The sequence below is a fragment of the Clarias gariepinus genome, chromosome 27, assembly GCF_024256425.1.
Source record: "Clarias gariepinus isolate MV-2021 ecotype Netherlands chromosome 27, CGAR_prim_01v2, whole genome shotgun sequence".
NCBI lineage: Eukaryota > Metazoa > Chordata > Actinopteri > Siluriformes > Clariidae > Clarias > Clarias gariepinus.
Window position 1 is genome coordinate 1,565,001 of NC_071126.1, and position 18,443 is coordinate 1,583,443.

The window sequence follows — 18,443 nt, forward strand, 5'->3', positions numbered from 1 at the left end:
AACAAAAAACAGCCCTTACTCTTTAAAAGAAAGATAGCCACCGGCAAAACACATTTCAAAACAAAGCCTCACAAATGCAGTCTGAGACAGGCCACCGCAACACCGTCCTGACCGTCCCGCTCTGACCTGGACAACACTGCACGCCTCACATGCCTGACTGCTGCATCCTGTTGTGTTCTGTTCGCTGTGATGGCTGACCATGGTTCATCAGGAGTTTATGTTTAAATGGCCATGTGTTTGTGGCACTGAGACAACCGATGACTGCTGGAGGTGAGCAGAGCTGGTCTGTTGCACAGGTACAATCAGACCAGAGGAGGGTGCTAGAGTAGCAGAGAGTGGAGACGGGTTTGGATCGTGTGTTCCTAAAAGGAAATAAAAGTCGACTGGAGTTTTCATGATGTCATTTACCATCCAGTATACGGTACTTACTGTGACTTTATTTAGCAAGCCGCTGCTGCTTTTAAAGTGCCGTGAGTGTCACTGTTGCGTCTGTTAGACCCTGCATGGACTCTGTTAGACATACTGGATCACACATCACTCACTTTCTATATGTCATACACAATTATTGTCTATTGTTTGCTCTACCCATGACATGTTGTACTGCATACACGACAACTTTGTTACCATCTGTGATGTACATTACTATTACTTGCACTACCATGCACACTGCATATGTTGTTGTCCTTATTTAATCGGTATAGTACATGAATGTTGTGTATTTCCTGTGTATTGCATATTGTCTGTGAAAATCTATTTATGTTGTCGTTATTTATGTCTGTTCTTTTTAAAAGTCAACAACAGCCGAACCCAATTCCTTGTGTGTTAAATTACTTGGCCAACAAATCGGATTCTGATTGTGTTTACTCACTCTGTACCCACACACTCATAGTACTCACTGTGAGTCATAAATTGTATTTTATTGAAACAGTTCTCCTCCTAACACTAATCCTAACAAACCTCTCTTCTCTTCAAGAGTATCATAATAATCAACATCTTATTATTACACACTGACACAAAATAAAAAAAAAAAGCTAAACGATCATTTGGTTTTGATTACACTGAAACAAAAACATTATGGCCTTGTGGAGCTTTTACAGTATGTATATAAAATATGAAGTGCTCTAAAGTCTTATGTTAGACAGCTGCATTGACTGCATTGGGTTCTGCATCGGATTCCACTCCAGACTCTGGGACCTTCATATCTAAATGAAACATTACATTTACTTTGATCTGAAAACAGATGTTTGAACGGTCCATTTCTTTTTCTTCTTAGCCCAGGTAAGATGCTTCTGATGTTCTCTATGGTTCTGGGGTGGCTTTATACTAGAAACGCAAGACATCAGTGTGTGGTGGCTCTTGATGCACCGACTCCAGCATCACTCTTTGTGAAGCTCGCCCTAGGTCTAGGAATCCGGCGTTTAACTTTTTATCTACTGTATGGTCTGGTTAACTCTCCATTAATAGGATTCAATACAGCACCCTCCTGTTAAGGCTGTCGATTATCTCCTGGACTCCTGTCCAGTCAGCAGTCTTTCTCATGCGTGTACTGAACTAGACTAAGAGATAAACAGTATTTATACTGTATGAATAGTAATTTACTTAAACATGAAATTAAATATAATAATATTTTAAAATACTTTTTATAGTAACATGAGCTGTAAGCTGCCATAATCACCAAAATTTAAACTAAAAAAGGCTTTAAATATTTCACTTTGCATGTAATGAATCTAGAACACATGAGAGTTTCACATTTTGAATTAAATAATGAAAGAAAAGCCCTTTTTTCATGATATAATTTTTTTGAGATGTCTGTTTTACTATAATGCATAAAAGTTTTGAATGTACATAATTCTATTTCGTGAGTTTAACATGAACTTATTTTTGGTCAATTTACAACTAAGATTCCTAGAGTCCTTTCAGAGGACGGACGGACGGACGGACGGATGGACGAATGGACAGATAAATAGATAGATAGATAGACCTTACACTTTGATGCTATACTGACTCCGACTGAGATTACATCATCATCTGCATAAATTTTAGATGTATTTGGACCGCATGACCCAAAAGGTATTTAAATGTGTAAATGCTTAAATTAAACGTCTCTGGTATGTGGATACACTGAATACAAGGACGCTTAACATTTCTTATTGTATCAGCACTGATGTTCCATGCAGAAATGCCTTTTCCAGGTGGATTCTGATCGATTACAGACTTCAGATCGACCCAGAGACAAAAGTCAAGTCGTGTTAGGTCTGTCTCTTTTCACTCTTCTTTTGTATAGACTGCTTTAAAACCCTTAGAAATCTAAAATAAAAATAAAAATATAAAATTTTGCTGATGGATGCTTAGGGATCCAAACCTTTGGACCACACTGTATATAGGAAGTATTAACACATTCTAAATCTTTTCCTTCAATGTGTTTATTTACTCAGCAGGATTTCTAGCACTCTGTCCTTTACCACTAATCTTTTTGGGAGCAAACCAGACTCATGTCAATTTAAGAACATCAGGACTAATTTGGCTTTGGGATACATCATAATAAAACGATTATTTTGGGAGTTTACAAGAAACATTATATCATTATGTTCTTGTTGGAAACAAAGAAACCTTGATTTGATTTATTTGCGACCTAGCAGTGCCATATTCCAGACTGGAGTTTTGGAAAATTCTCCATCTGAAATCTGATTAGCCAGAGTGTGTCCACCCGCCGGCATTTCCTGACTGGCCAAGTGCCTGGTTATAGTTTAATAAACCAGCAAGAAGAACAACGTGAATGTGCTGGCGTCTAATTCACAGGCACACATCCTAACGGCCCTGGCAGAAGACGACCATCACTTCGCTTAATCTTACCCTTCCTGACAAATTAAATAAGCTCTCGTCTGGTTCTTATTAGTGGCGCATTACTGATAATTGCGGTGGTATTTACAAACACCGCTAGCCAGTCCAGGCCTCACAGGCTCTCCGTCAGAGCGGCAGACCTACAGTACCTGCCCCGACACATAATAAGGCTTTTTACCCCACTGTACTATAATTTGCGCCAGGTTTAAGCAATTTAACGAGGGTTTGATGGTTCAGTTCTTGTGTTTCATATGCAGTCAGAGCATTTTCACGGGAGTGAGCGAGTACTTGAGTGCGGTCGTTAAAGTAGACGAAAGGTTTTCGAAATCGGATTGCTGCCACTCACGGACCAGTGCTCGGGATCGCAAAACTAGGCTGAGTTCTCCAAACATTATCTCACATGCAACACACATCTCCCCAGGACAGAAACGACCCCAGTGAAATCAGTATCATTACCTGCTGGTGACCTGTGAGAGGAAGGTCAGCGGCGGAGTGAGAGAAAAAAGGGCACGCTATGGTATGATGTGAAAACACGCAGAAATGAAATCAATTAGAAAATAATGAAATAATCAAGGAAACAATATACTGTAATTATTTATAATCCTGTTATCTGATGTCACACCGAAGTCTGGTTTCTCTCAGGGCTTACACTTACATTTCTACCGTATATCCGTATTTCTTTAAAGCTATATCTATACTGCTTAACGTACTATGCAAATAAGAGTAAACTGAATTTAAATACACTGAAGAGCCAAAAGTATGCGGACAAATGATCATTACACTCATATGTCGGTGTTAATTATGCGATTCCAGGTTTATTCTCTGTTTCCACTTTTCACTAGAATTTAAAGTGTACCCATGGGGCTCTGTGCTCAGCTATAAGTGCATAAAGGGGGCAGTTTATAAACAAGGTTATCTCAAAGGTGGGATCTCAGTGTTCTGTGCATGACCCTTTAGTTCTTCCTGGCAACTTTGGCACATGTCACTTTTTCAGGAGTGAGCGAGTCCCTGAGTCGCGGTCAGGTTTGGACCTGGTAGTCCCAGTGAAGGGAAACTGTAATGTGTAGCAAGACATTATATAAAGTTGTATGTTTCCAACTTTGTTGAAACAGTTTGAGGAAGAACCACATATGGGTGTAAGAGTTGGGGTGCACATACTATTATTGTACCACTTGACTTCACTGGCTTCCTGTAGCGGCTTGGAGTCTTTTCACATCCTTTGTGCTAACATGTAGAGTAACCAGTGGAACTTCTCCCACCTATACAGTATGGGGTCACTCATCCCTGTCTGCATTTCAACCTGATCATCACGGTGTCTGAAAAAATAGTGCCTGGTGATACCAACACCCAAACAACAAGAATGAACTAAAGCATAAAATATTTCCCAGAGAACCCAACTGTTCCCTGACCTCCATCAGCTCTCCCTGAACCTGCAGCCCATGTTATAACTTATGAACTAATGAAAATGTAACTGTAATAAGAACCAGGAGAATCAGTTGTACAGCAACAGAATTCAACAACACTACCGAAATGGTCTTTAAACGTATCTGCTTCAACCATAAAACTTTGGTCTAAACTTTTATTCATAAATCTCAGAACTGCCTGAAACATGGGTTACAGTATAACTTAGTTTGTACATTTAGCTATGATCTTAGATTTTTATTTCTATATCATATCTTAGCCAGGCAAAACAAACACACACACACACACACACACACACACACACCTGCTATGTCACGAGTCAATTTTCTGTTCAAAGCCGTTGCTCTTAAGAGTCCCACATAAAGAGATCTGTTCGTGAAAGAAAAACTTCATACAGCACATATTTCTTTGTTGCAGAAAGAGAAGCCAAGCAGCCCATCAAAAAAAGATTTATGAGCCATGAACTTCAATTTAAGACAAACGTGCGTCATTGTGAAAACATACAAGCTGTTAACCTGGTCTTGTTTTCTTTACAGATATAAATTGTCTAAACCATATATAAAAAGTATAAATATTTATATAAATATACTCATCCAAAAATATTAAAATTAAACTAATACAAATAATTAATAATTTGTATAAATGAACAAGATCTAACTAGCAGGCGTATGATTGATTTGATTCTGTAAAGCTGCTTTGAACATTGTTAAAAGCGCATTATAAATAAAACTGAATTGAATTGAATTTAATTGAATTAATGATATCATAATGACCGGTCACTGTGTTTAAGTCTTAAGGTGAAATATTGCTTCTAAAATCGATTTTGGGAACTGATTAAGAAAAGAAAATGCAAATGATGTATCAGTGGAAGTGCTGTGAGGGGGGGCGTTGGGTCAGAACTGGGCCTGCAGCGTCTGTATAGTGACGCAGAACGCTGATGGATGAAAACTGGCATGTAAGAGAGACAGGTTACATTTAATTAAAAACAGTTTGCCCCATGATTTAAGGGCATTTTCAACTGAGGAAAAGACCAGGCCGACCTCGCTGTCACTCAGGAATCTGACCGCGGCCCATTCATCACTCGAGGTCCTGGTAAATCTGTAAATTTAAAAATCTTTTTGTTATGATTCTGGCTGGTTTGCGGTAAGATTTACAAGAAGAATTTAGGTTGCAGGCTGCTGGATCTCAGCACACTTCTGTGTTTTACCATACAGCACTAGCTGCATTACACAAACTGATTCATAAAAATTCTATTTTCAACCTTGTCCTGCACTGCAACTTCTATTTACAATTATTTCCATATGTCCCTAATAGTAAAAAAAAAAAAAACAGCTAAACAAAAGTAATTGAAACACACACACATACACATCTGGATCTCAATGTATGAGCTCAAAATCCTTATGTGTATTTTAAACACATCCAAATAAGAGCTTCTTCCCAATTCTATACATTTAGAATAAGAAAGCTAATTTTGAAATCGAACTTTAACATTGCAGTTAATTCACTGTAACTAATTAAACCTCAGTGCCAGAAGCCTGGCCTCAGTCCGTCTCTCCCATATAGAGCTACGAGCCAGATTCCCTCTAAACACTATATTATCATTATCAACCATGACTGTCTCCATAATTTACTCTGCATGGTGGCTCTGACCCTTTGATGAAGGCCACAGATTTACTGCCTGCCCCTGGCTTTAATTAAGCGGTCGGGTCCTACTCTGTACGTCCATCTGCACAATGCAAGAACGGAGAAATGGGTGCAGTGTAGCCAGACCTTAAAACCTGCATTGGGTTAACCAACAGGGGGTGCAAGTACTCATGACACAAAGCTTTCCTTCATCACTACAATATGTATTAATAAATTTTTTTTTTTTTAAAAAGCCCTGCATTGGATGTCCTTCCACGTCTCGCTGTCGCCTTCCTCGACCCCCTTTGTGTCTTTCGTGTGTTCTATTGGAAATGAAGGCAATTTAGGCCAAGCGTATCAGGTATCACGTTCATGTCAGAGAATAATAACCCAGCAATCCGGGTGAATTCAAGGAAGCTGGAGGGAAGCAAATGTAATGGTTGAAAGCCAGGAGAAAATAAAGCTGGAGGGCAGGGAAGGATTTCCATATGTCCAAACTCTGGAGAAAACCGACAATCAGGGCTGCAGTGTTAGACGCTATATCGTGTCTCGCTATATATCCTCTCTGGACCGGCTGGTTTGATCCATGGGACGGACCGAGCACCCTGGCACCGCACAGACATTTACCATCTTATAAAAATACAAATGATCAGAAGTTTCCTGTATTTTGAGGATAAGGTGCTTTTTGTCATGCAGCGTTTGGAAGAAAAAAAAATCCTGCTGCTGCAAAGCTTGTGCTTAAAAGCCTAACCAAATTATAGATGAATAACAAACAAAAAAAAAGATAGAAAGATATACTGCTCCAGCAACATTCAAGTCTAAGTAATTTTCATACTTTCTGTCTTTTCTGTCCGAAAGCCATGCTGATTACGAGAGCTCAATCCTGAAAGGTTCACAGCCAGGCCGCAAAATAAGCAATAATCCAGTCTTGACAGAGCCTGTCGAAAAAGTCATGCTTTCTGGCAAACCTTTGTAATAAGGGCAAAATAACAGATTAGCAACTATAATTTGTCCTAAGGTTTTAATAGACAAAATACTATGCAAACCTTCTCTTCATATCAGCCTAACTGTTTTTGCGGTCGACGCCATAGTGTTTTCATAGCTGGCCATACGCTTTCCATATGCATATATTTTTTTTTTTTTTCCCCCGCAATAAGTGCTATTTGAGAAAGCATATTTTGACTTTTAAACATTTTTTCCCAACTAGTTCTCCATCACAGCACGGAGATGTTTGACATTTACAAATGGTATTTTGGCAAGATCGTGTTTCTTTTCAGCTAGCAAGGAAAAGATTGCCTCTTTACACTGACAGATTCGCAGTCTGTATGTTACAGAGTGAACGTGTCACATTAGCTCAAGCCAAATCAAAATTCCCCTCTATCATCCAACAGGACAAAATCACTACCGTCTATTTATAGTGTGGCACACACACACACACACACACACACACACACACACACACGCAACATATTTGGTTTCCATGAAATAAAATTTTTATCTTTATTTGTGCACGTGTATGTGTGATAAAACTTCAGCACTATGAATATTTTTAAAAAGCAAGAGCGTCACAGAAACTAGTTTGTCTCTCGAGAGGTTTGACGTAAAAATAATGAGACTGGAAGTTAATGTCAGGATTGAGCCATGTATATGTATATGTATATGTATTTCTGTAGTCAATAAAACAGTACAAAAATAACTCACATGCACGCACACACATGCACTTATCTTATACCCCCCCCCCCCCCCAAACCACCGCAAAAAAAGACAAAAATGCACCCTTCCACCATGGCCTCCAGCAATTGAACAGAGTTATATCATAACCATAATACTCTGGCTCTCTTCCCAGGAGCTATTCTGCATGCAGATCCAGTCATGTGTTCAGTGCATTAGACCGGTCTGATTCCCCCCTCTGTTCAAGAGAACTGTATCCCTTAGAACCCAGCTGTGCATCCGAGCTGCGAAGGCCTGAGCGAATCAAACTCGTTCGGATTCAGGCGCATTTGTGCACGACTATTAGCCAGGAAGCTAAAGGTATAAAGGGATTCCAGTAATCTTTCACTGAGGAGCTGAGTTTGAGCAGAGCCGACACCATTTAAAAGGACTTGCTGATATTTTATTTTTCAGCATGTCTTTGGGGTTTGAAAGGCAAAAGTTACTCACATTCAAAATGACGAGATGCATGTCATGATACTGATAGTGGTAACTGTTTTAGAGTATGTCTTTTTTTATTATTTAAACATTACTACAAACTATGAACTTGAAAGCTCTGTCACCACGGACGTGCTTAAAACATACAAACCGCACTGACAAATGTTTTCCACAAGCTGGTCGGGATGCAGAAAAGAAGTAACAAGAACCTACCTTCTCAAACTCCCTGAGGCTGTGGGTTTGCAGCGGAGGTCCTTTCTCAGTTTCATCGCAGGAGAAATCTGTGCGTGGAATATATTTGTATGCTTTACAGTTTGTAGCTTTGATATTGTAATATGGCTTTTAATAGATTCTACTTTTTTTTTTATAAATAAGCCTATTCATTCCCCATGAATAATTGTTGCCTCAATGTTGCCTGATGTAAGATAATTAACGTATTTGTATGATAATTTGAATCTCTTTATGATCAATGAAAAGGTTTTTTAGTGTCATAGTTTAACAGTGCAGGTCTGATTTGGAACCAGTCTGGTCATTCATTTTATATATCTATATATACTCTGTCATCACATATCAAAACAGACCCTGGATCTGTAGTAAGTAAGCTAATCCACATCTCTACTGAGGTCTTGTGAGACAGCTGCTGTTGCCTCTTGGACACTTTGTGCCCTGTGTAAGCATAATAATCAAGGCTCAAAAACAATGGTTGAATAGTTGAAGTCTACTGCAGTTTATTTGGTAGATATAGACAGGGTGAGTGAAAAGTAACTAGGCATTAAAATTGGTCATAAAGTCCAGATTTTTAGTACAAAGTTATTAAAACAAATCGTACATGTACTTTATTATATAGATAAATGAAAGCGAATCTTTAAATTTCAACATAGGCAATCCTCAATCGGCCAGGGATGGAATGCACAGTCTTCTGAAGGGAGTTGTTTGGAATATTTCTAAGAACCTGAATCCATGCATCCAAGTTCTCTAGTGTTCGAAGCTTTATCCTGTACGCCTCCCCCTTTGCGTAGCCCAACAGGAAAAAAAATCACATGGCGTGAGATCTGGACTCACAAACGCACAGAACAAGCACAATGGGTGGTGCACCATGGGGTGGTGCTCCAGTGATTCCTCATGTTCTATAGGCATTAAATATTACTGAGTTCTTTTTCACCCACGCTGTATGTTACAAATTCAGTTCTGGGGCACTCCAATCAGATTTTCAGAGTATGATAATTTTCCCCAAAATATGATTATTGTGGGGTCTCTGTACATTTATTTGGTTTTAATGATCAGGCAACACTGATTATTATTCACAATGTGCAATATCAGTATGTCACAACACCATACTCTTAATCTTCCTTTAATTAGATTGGTAACTAGCATGATAATCGCCCGTACTCTTGGTGTCTGCTGCACCATTATAATAGAATGTTGCCGTTCTATGATCACATTCACATTGCCATTAATAAAGCACTGAACCAAACCACGGCACATTTAACCGGATGTGAATGCAACACAAACTGAAACCTGTTGACCCTCTGATTAGAAAAGGAAGTGCATAGTCCAGGCAGCATTTCAGATTTATGTACACGGTGGTACGACAGGACAGAAATTTCAGCTCATCACTCATATCAGCTTTCTATATACAGAACCTGGAGTACACAACTAAATAGTGCCAAACCATTAAAAGAAGAAAAGCCACCAGGGAAAATTCCAGGAAGGGCCTCAATGGGCTAGAATGATGTGTTTCTTTTCTTTTTTTTTTTTTTTTTTTGAAAAAGAAAGAAAAGAAAGGTCCCTGGGTGCATAATCACGGCAGTATTGGCAGAGCGAGAACTTCTTACAGTTCTTTTAAAAAAAATAGCCCATGCACAGACCTCATTAGAACTTATTAAAGGTCTTTTTAATATGTGCCAGTGATGTGTACTGGAAGTGTGCCTAGAGCTCCACTAGGGCCTCGTGCAAGGTAAAGAACCGCCGCAGTGTCAGGCCAGAAAAGTGACTGTATTAATGAGCGTTATTTAGTACAATTTTCACACAAGTAACTCTTTAACCATTAGCATTAGGAGCTTATTATTGAAAGTACAAACGCATACTGACAAAAAGAAGAGGAATGTGTGAGGCGGTGTGAGAATGAGGTGAGAGAGAGAGAGAGAGAGAGAGACTGGAAAAATGAGTGTATGTGGAAAAAAACCTGCTGTATGAGAAAAACTGTGTAGATATGAAATACATCACTTCGCCTCTATAAAGGGGTGGCAGGCTGTGTGAAGTGAATAGAGATGACAGTGGGGCTGAAAACTCACCGTCTGTGTGAGTTGTGCTCTTGGCAATGGCCTCTCTATTCCCATTGCAATGTCTGAAAAACAAATGACATAGTTATTCTAGTAATCTTGTTTACTTTCTAGTAATTATAAGTTCTATTTTGGAATCAGATTTAAGCGATGTTCTCATACGTATGAGAAAATACCCCTGGATTATCTCTAAAGGCCCTGAATTGTGCTATGCCGAAAGATGTTTATTTCCTTTCATAGACTTCCATTATATAGTTAAGTAGCTTTGTAGTTAGTATAGTATTATTTTTTTTTTTCAGTTCTTTTATATTCACATCAAACATGCCAAAAGTATGTGGACACCCAACAATGACTCCCATATGTTCTGAATCCTTTTCCAGATTTTTTTCCCCCCTTTGCTATTATGATGGGTCCCACCCATCTGGGGAGGATTTTGAAGCGTGGCTGTGGGGACTTGTGCAGTGGAATTGAGGTCAGTCAGGGCACTGTGCACGACACCTGAGTTCTCCGACCTTAACACACCATGGAGCTTTGTTTGTGCACCGAGACGTCATCATGCTGGAACAGGTTAGAGCTTCTTAGTTCCAGCGAAGGGAAACTGTGACGCTACAGCATGCAGAGGCATTCTGTATAATGGTGTGCCTCTAACATTATTGGACAAGGAGACTGAAAGGAGGAAGAACTACATATGGGTTTGATGGTCTCGCATCCACAAGCGGATAATGGTATAATGGTTAATGCTGTGGCCAGACACCAGAACACTCTGTGCTTCACAACTTGCTGCATATGAGGCTTAGCAGGCAAAGAGTTCAAGGTTTTTGATCCAGGCTCTAACCTCCCCAGATCCCAATCCAATTGAGCTTCCATAGGATTGGGCCGGACAAACAAGCCACCCTCCTCTAAATCTTTAACCAGGAAATATTAATACTGTACCTGAGAAAACTAAATGTTTGGAATCGAATCTGAAGTACTGTAAAAGAATTTGTTTCCAAACCTAGTGAACTTGCAGGCAAATATTTAACTTCTACTCTTGTAATTTGAGTGAGTCCCAACAAAAACATGCTCACTCACTTTTTAAGAATTTATAGTAACAAAGAAATGAGCATCACACTGATTCCAGAGAAGGGCATATCAGGTTACATCAGCAAGATGAGCAGTGGATAAGTCGACCCGGTGTAAGTGGATAACAAGGGTTATGAGAAGAAGCATTAAAAAACATGTTTATCACGGTGTACATCTGTGAAATATTTACAGCATTTGCAATAGGAAAATGATGATTGATTAAGGAAGAGGTATCAAACATTGATTAAAAAGAAACGTAAAACATATTGCCATGCTGTTTTTTGTGTGTGTCTGAATGGTTTCAAAAGGCACTCCTGTTTAATTTTTTTAGGTTGTCATCTCACATCCTGTCCTCTTGACTGCATCATCAACTGGTTCAGGAGTTATGAGAAGAAATGAATTTATGGAATAAAAAAGTCCCCTGTTTCGCAGGCACACTGGTGTTCACTAAATTGCTTCACTTAATTTTGCCATCTTTGTTGCATAGGACAGTAGCTCAGTGGTTAGGGGTTGCACGGAGTGTGGTTGGATTGGAAAGTCTGAGGTTCAAACCCCAGCAGCAAAACCTTCGAGCAAGGCCCTTAACCATCAGCTACAACTCAGATGTATAATGAGATTTAAAAAATGTAAGTTGCTTTGGATCAGGACATCTGCTGAGTGCTGTAAATCTGTAGCTTGTTTGCATCTATAATAGTTAAATGTATTTATTTAGGCTGCACGGTGGTGTAGTGGTTAGCACAGGGTCAAGCACCTTTAGGGTCAAGGGTTTGGTTCCTGCCTTTGGTCTGAAAGTCTAGAACAGACTAGAAGACTGTAGAATAGGTTAATTGCCAATCCCAAATTGTCCATAATGTGCACATCACTCACAGGTTTGCAGTGAATCCAGCATAACTGTATTCAGAATTTATTGACCAATGTTGCACCATCAAGAAAATATTACTCCTCTAGACTACCAAAGTATGTGAACACCCAACCATAACCCATATTTACTAGTTGAATATACTATCCTGAAGGCACACCATTAATATGGATTTGGTTCCAACTTTACACGAAATATGCGCTCCAATCTTCTGGGAGCCTTTCCACTAGTTTTTGCTGCTTGCGTTAGTGAGTGTAAGTGAGCTATAAAGTTCTAGACGATCATGTGCCTCTAACTTTGTGGTACATGATTGTATGGAATAGATTTTGCATAGATATAGAATGCATCTTTATACTTTTAATCATACAGATCATATTTACATTACTATACAAATAGTTGATCTTTAGACATTTTGAGAAATGATTAGTCTGTGACACACTAGACTGTCTATTAAAACACTTTCAATTTAAAAACCACTATAAGATCTTATTTATAAAGCTTCTACATTTTGAGCAAATTATGGCACGTAGGTGTCAGGTTTTCAAGGGAACTGAACAAGTCGTGATGAGCCAACCAAGTTTCTTCTTTCTGTCACATGATCAGTGATGCAAGGACATTTCCTATTTAACACAAATTCGTTTTCTGGTTTAAAAGGATTTTGGCCAATGTTTAAGCCAGTTTAAAAACTACTGCAAGAATGATGATGCTGTAAACTGAAGATTTTGTAATGTTTCCTATAATCTTTATCACTCCTTGTAATAATAAAGGTTTTGTGTGCAACTAAAGTCAACACTTCTCTTCTTGATATAATTCAGTGCCACTGACTTGCTAGTAAAATCACAATCAAAGCATTATACTTTTACTAAAACTTAAACAACATACTGTAAAATTAATACTTAAGTATGTACTTAAATAACCCCTAACACAACTGAGGTGTAGCATTTAGAAAAATCACCCAAAAAAAAAAAAAAAACATAAACAAAACTTTTTTAAGATAATATTTCGGCATTTGTGTTTTTTAATAGCTGTGTAACTCAAACAAAATATACAGAAATTATCAGTTTGTAATACTTTTTACTTCATTTAAAAAAATGGAGATGGAGTCATTTCATTTTGCTGTCAAACTTTTTATATATATAACAAAAATATAACTGGGTGACACCTTTCCCTGACGGCATGTCTTTTTTTCTAGTTAGGCATAACTTATATCGCATTAGTGATATCATATTGGCCCTTGTTCCCTGAAATTGTATTCGTTTAACTACAATGGTAAAATGAGCATATTCTAATTCTTTATTCTCCAATTTCATTTTTGGATTATGTTTTTTTGAAATGTGTGTTCAAACTAACATCTGGAAAAGTGTGTGTCAATTTAAGTGCAACAACCGGAAAAACTCTTTATTTGCAGTTAACCTACTTAACTTAACTTACAACATCAGTAATTTTAACAAGGACAGTAGTTAAACAAATAACAATAAAAACATCATTAAATATGGCAGTATTGTATATACTGTATGGCACATGGATCATTAGCAGTTCTCTCTCACTCCTCTCACTTCTTTTCTATACCAGTTATGCTGTTCAGGGTGACAGGAGACAAGGAGTCTGTCCCAGGGCACTGGGTCCCAGTCCACCGCAGGGCAAACAAGCACACACTCACACACATTCTCAGCCTACCCTGCATGTCTTTGGACCATGGGAGAAAACCAAAGTACCGGAGAAAACTGTTTCTTTTGACAATTAATTGAGCGATACATACAAGAGACACTATAAAGCTCTGACTGGATGCTAAGTCTTGTAGAACACATTACTCCAACTTCAGTGAAATTTCCAAAATGTATTAAAAACCTGGACACAAATAACCTTACTACTGTGCAGACTGGAAATTGGTGCAGTTTTCTCCAGACAGGAAGCACAACTGTGTTTAAAAACCAAGTAATGATTCTGATTAATGGCAAATAAAGAACTGACGCTCCTGTAGGATCTTCTTGGTTTCATCAGATTGATGAAGTCATGGTGTGCACAGAGCTTACAAAGTATACAACGCAAGGGATCTTCATGTTGTCGAAGTATTGATCAGGAGAGAGGTGCAAAAGGAGTCCCAGAACACTGGAAAAAAACATGGAAACCATGGGAACCATGGGAAGTGAAGAAAATAGTGTACTCCAGTGGTATTACCAAGAATAGAATGAACGAAATAACAAGACAAATCACATAATTGAAGGAATATCTGGGAAGTACTTCTCACTCAATGCTCTTGACAGCGATCTCTATCATTTTTCAAATATTTATACCATCCAAGACCATCTAAATATTTTCAAAAACCATGTGGCCAAATGTTGCAGAGTTTGATGAGCACAAGGTACAATATTGAACCCTGGTGGAAGCAGCATCGGAGCTCTGGTCAAGATGGAGACAATCATGGATAACTCCAAATAAGTTTTGTTTAGCAGGAGTCCTAAAGGCCAATGTTAGACAGATAAAGATAAAGAAAAATGACAACATCCCAAAGCTCAAATCAACAAATGTGCTAATTTGGGTGATCCAATAAGTGTAGGATTACATGCAAAAGGTGCTTTAACAATGTACAGTATCAAGAGTCAAGAGGTGTGGATACTTGTGTAAACAGTTTTTCAACATTTCTTTTTCCCCTGAATTGTTTCCATTCCAATTTTTTAAACTTCTCAAAAACCTAGAGGTGTTAACTTTTTACGTTCCCTGTTCCTTCTTAAAGGTGTTTGTTAAGTGGTATGGATTTAACCTGTAAACATGTCAGCTTGTTGATTGGTCCGAAGCAAATGCTGCTAATGTCATGTTAAACAAAAGGACACAATGGGGACATTTTCACACCGTCTGGTCACTGTTATTGTCTCAACTCACGCTTACAAGCAGTGGTGGGGGACGTTACTTTATAAAGTAACTCATTACATTACACAGTTACTGTCTTTTTAAAAAGTAATCAGTTGCATTACAGCGTTACTTTCTGATAAAAGTAACTAGTTCGAGTACTTTTCCATTGCAGAAAATGAAAACTCCTTTGTGATTCCTCATGCGTGTTGTTTTAGTCAACACCTTTATAATTATTCTACCATCATCACTCAGTGAAAGTTTGGCCTCCTATCTCCTATACCCCTATCTCACCTACGCGGTTTTGCGCGGTGGCCGTATGTACGGTTCATCATTATTCACCGCGAGTTTTTGGCGCTGTGATTAGGTTTGCATCTTTCCGCGCGTCAGTCCTTGCATAGTCAAACCGCATAGCTGAGTTGGAGTATAACAGCAGGAATAACAGAGGGGGGCGGGGCTTATAGGACGACTTTCACACACACACACACACACACACAATAACGGATTGGGTAAGACTGCTGTCTTGCTCACGGATTACATAAATTATCTAAATAACGGATTACATTTTTGAAAACGTAACGAGTACTTAAATGGAGTTAGACTACTCGTTACATCAAAAAAGTAATCCAAGTACTTTAATTATGTCACCCTTAAATCAAATGATTCACGCTCAGCTGATAAGCAGTGTTGGGTGTGCATTACGTGTTATGCATTACACCCAACACTGCTTATCAGCCGAGTGTGAATCATTCGATTTAAGGGTGACATAATTAAAAGAAATAGGCTGAAATTTTTTTTATTAAACTGGATGATTAAGTCAAATTACGTAATATTTTTCATCACAGGACAGGCCCTTTCTCTAACATATTCCTTTTATCTTGGATAGCGGTTGTTTAAACGCTTTTCTTTTACAATCTAATTACGAAAGCAACCTTATAAAGTGATTATGGAAACTATATGCATGTGAGGTGCTTAAATCAGCACTCGTTTCTTCACAACTGATGAATCACACCTATCAGTTTCCTGCAAGTTTTCCTGCACCAGGGTGTCGCAAATGAGAATGCCACAAAGCAGATGAGTCACTTAACGTGTCTTCATGTCACATGCCTCAAGGACTACTAACATTATTTTTGTTGTTGTTGTTGAAGAGCCATATACTGTGTAGAAGCATCCAGTAATTAGAGTTAAAAATTGCTGCTTCAGACCCAAACACTGTCCCAGCCTACTCTTTTTTAAACTTCAGTAAAGATCTCTCATCTCTTCCTTTTAATTATGTCTTCCTCAGAGCCTTCATGCTCATCAGATAAGTGTGTGCTGAGACGATACCGTACCGGTGACCAGATGGTGAGAAAATGGCTCCATTTGCCATTATTGTCAGCGTCAATAAACTATAGAGCTTTACATCAGTGTTCATTTACACAATCCATATCAGAGGTCTAAAAGCTGGGAGAGGATCTCTTCAAAGCACATTAACATCACTGGAATGGAAACAGGAACAAGAACAGATGGTGTCCCATCAACAGCTGTCAGACTGAATGGGTCGTTGTCTCAGCATGTCTGCTGATCCACCCTCTCAGGTGTGAGTCAGCATCGGTGTGTGTGAGTGTCATGATAATAACCGCTGTGTGGTTGTTTCGTCATTATTACTTCTTAGACAAAATAAAATATTCAGGAATCATAATTTCAAGTCACTACAGAAAGTCAGACACCTGCTTGGTGTAAACCTGAATTAAAACTTAATACACTGCCTTGTAAAGGTATACTGAAAATGCTAGACTTTATTCCACAAAACACTGAAATGGCAAAACTCACAGATGATTGTCATTACTGTCTGCGGCCTGAGCAAACATGCCTTTATCTCTCATAGCAAACACTTCAGCAAGTGATTTCAGAGGTCAGGGTGAGTGCATAAAAAATGAAGTAGAGCTTTTTTTCGGCGTAAGGTTAAGGCAACATCTGTATTCTAATTTATTACAAAGACAAAGTCTACAAAATTTCCACCAATTACTTTCCACAAAAAGCAATGACAAATCAACACCACAGCAATCAAAAATTCTCTCTCACTCTCTCTCAGAGGCATTTCGTTTCAAGTCATGTTCAGAGTTCTGACAGTAAATGTCTCACCTGCCCCGGTAGAGAAAGCCACTCATCTTTCACTGAATCCAAACCACATGTGTGAAGAAAGTACAGACGAACACAAGCTCCAGCTAGAAACTCCTTTAGAGAAAATTGCCTCCGCTCTGATCTCGGGCCAGTCCTTTAGACGAGAACTCTTTATTCCAGTACTCACTAGCTTTGCAGTCTGGGAGTCTACACAAACACACACGTATACACAAACATGTGTGTGTGTGTGTGCAGTCTCCCTTTCTCACAGGTCAGTCGAGCAGAGATGGTCAAGTGACGTGGCAGATTCAGACCCAAGGGCAGCTACAGTCCAGGCAAGCTCCGCTCTCACACATCCAGACACGTGCTGAGAGGTAAACAACAGTGAGGTGAAGGCACACACACTCACACACACACATGCTCACAGTGTGCCTGGCTCACTCTGAAAGCCTGATCTGTTCTAGCATGTCTCAATATACAGCATTCTCTCTGTTTAGGTGTGAGTGCAACCCATACAGAGCCTTCCTGCTCAGGCGCGAGAGTCAGACGCTTGACTATTCGCCCCTGGCCTTGTGTACTTTGGGTGGAGGGACAAGAGGGAGGAGAGACACAGGTTCAGACAGGCTTGTAACAGATAAAACAGATTATTCTCCTGTCTCTGATGAGGATTCCTTTCAGTGCTCTTTTCCAGTTATGGGTAAGAAGCTGTAGAGGCCTGAGCTGAAGATGCACGAACAATGAATTTTACGGTTAAAGGCAGTGAGGAAATGTGTCTATAAATAACACACAAACTTCCACACTGAACAAAAAGGAAGTGAATATGTCTTGTATCTCATATTTTCTATTACAAAAACCGCAAACTAAATATAAGATCATAACAACTACTACATAATGTTAGATCATTAAAATCTGTGATGGTCATTCAAGTCATACTGGGACTTTTGATTGTTGCAAGATAACACAACACAATTATGAGAGAGAAAAAAAATTCCATTTACTTCTCTATATAAAATCCCCTGTTACTCTAATGCACTTATCCCAGCGTTTCACTAGTGCTTAGATACCATCAAAGTAGAAAGATCCACGTGCTCCACGTTTGAAATGCTGGTCTCCAAGGCCTTAATACCCCAAACATATGGAAACAGCTTGGAGCGAGGTCAGTACTGTACAGAGAATGTGGCAATAAGTCCCAGCCGAGTTACGAGCAAGTGGTGCTGTTGAATAATTGTGTGTACAGTTCACACAGACAGAATTTG

At 39.0% G+C, this 18,443-nt stretch overlaps 1 protein-coding gene across 1 annotated transcript in view; it reads right to left on the reverse strand.

Annotated features, from left to right (window-relative positions):
- Positions 1-17,643, reverse strand: part of pde4dip (phosphodiesterase 4D interacting protein) — a 71,160-nt gene extending 53,517 nt beyond the window's left edge. The window contains exons 1-3 of the mRNA XM_053489323.1: positions 17,209-17,643; positions 10,329-10,381; positions 8,248-8,315 (exon numbers count right to left, since the gene is read on the reverse strand). Of these exons, the coding sequence (XP_053345298.1) occupies positions 8,248-8,315; positions 10,329-10,381; positions 17,209-17,234 (147 nt within the window). The 5' untranslated portion in view covers positions 17,235-17,643. The remainder of the gene's footprint in view (positions 1-8,247; positions 8,316-10,328; positions 10,382-17,208) is intronic.
- Positions 17,644-18,443: the final 800 nt, after the last annotated feature.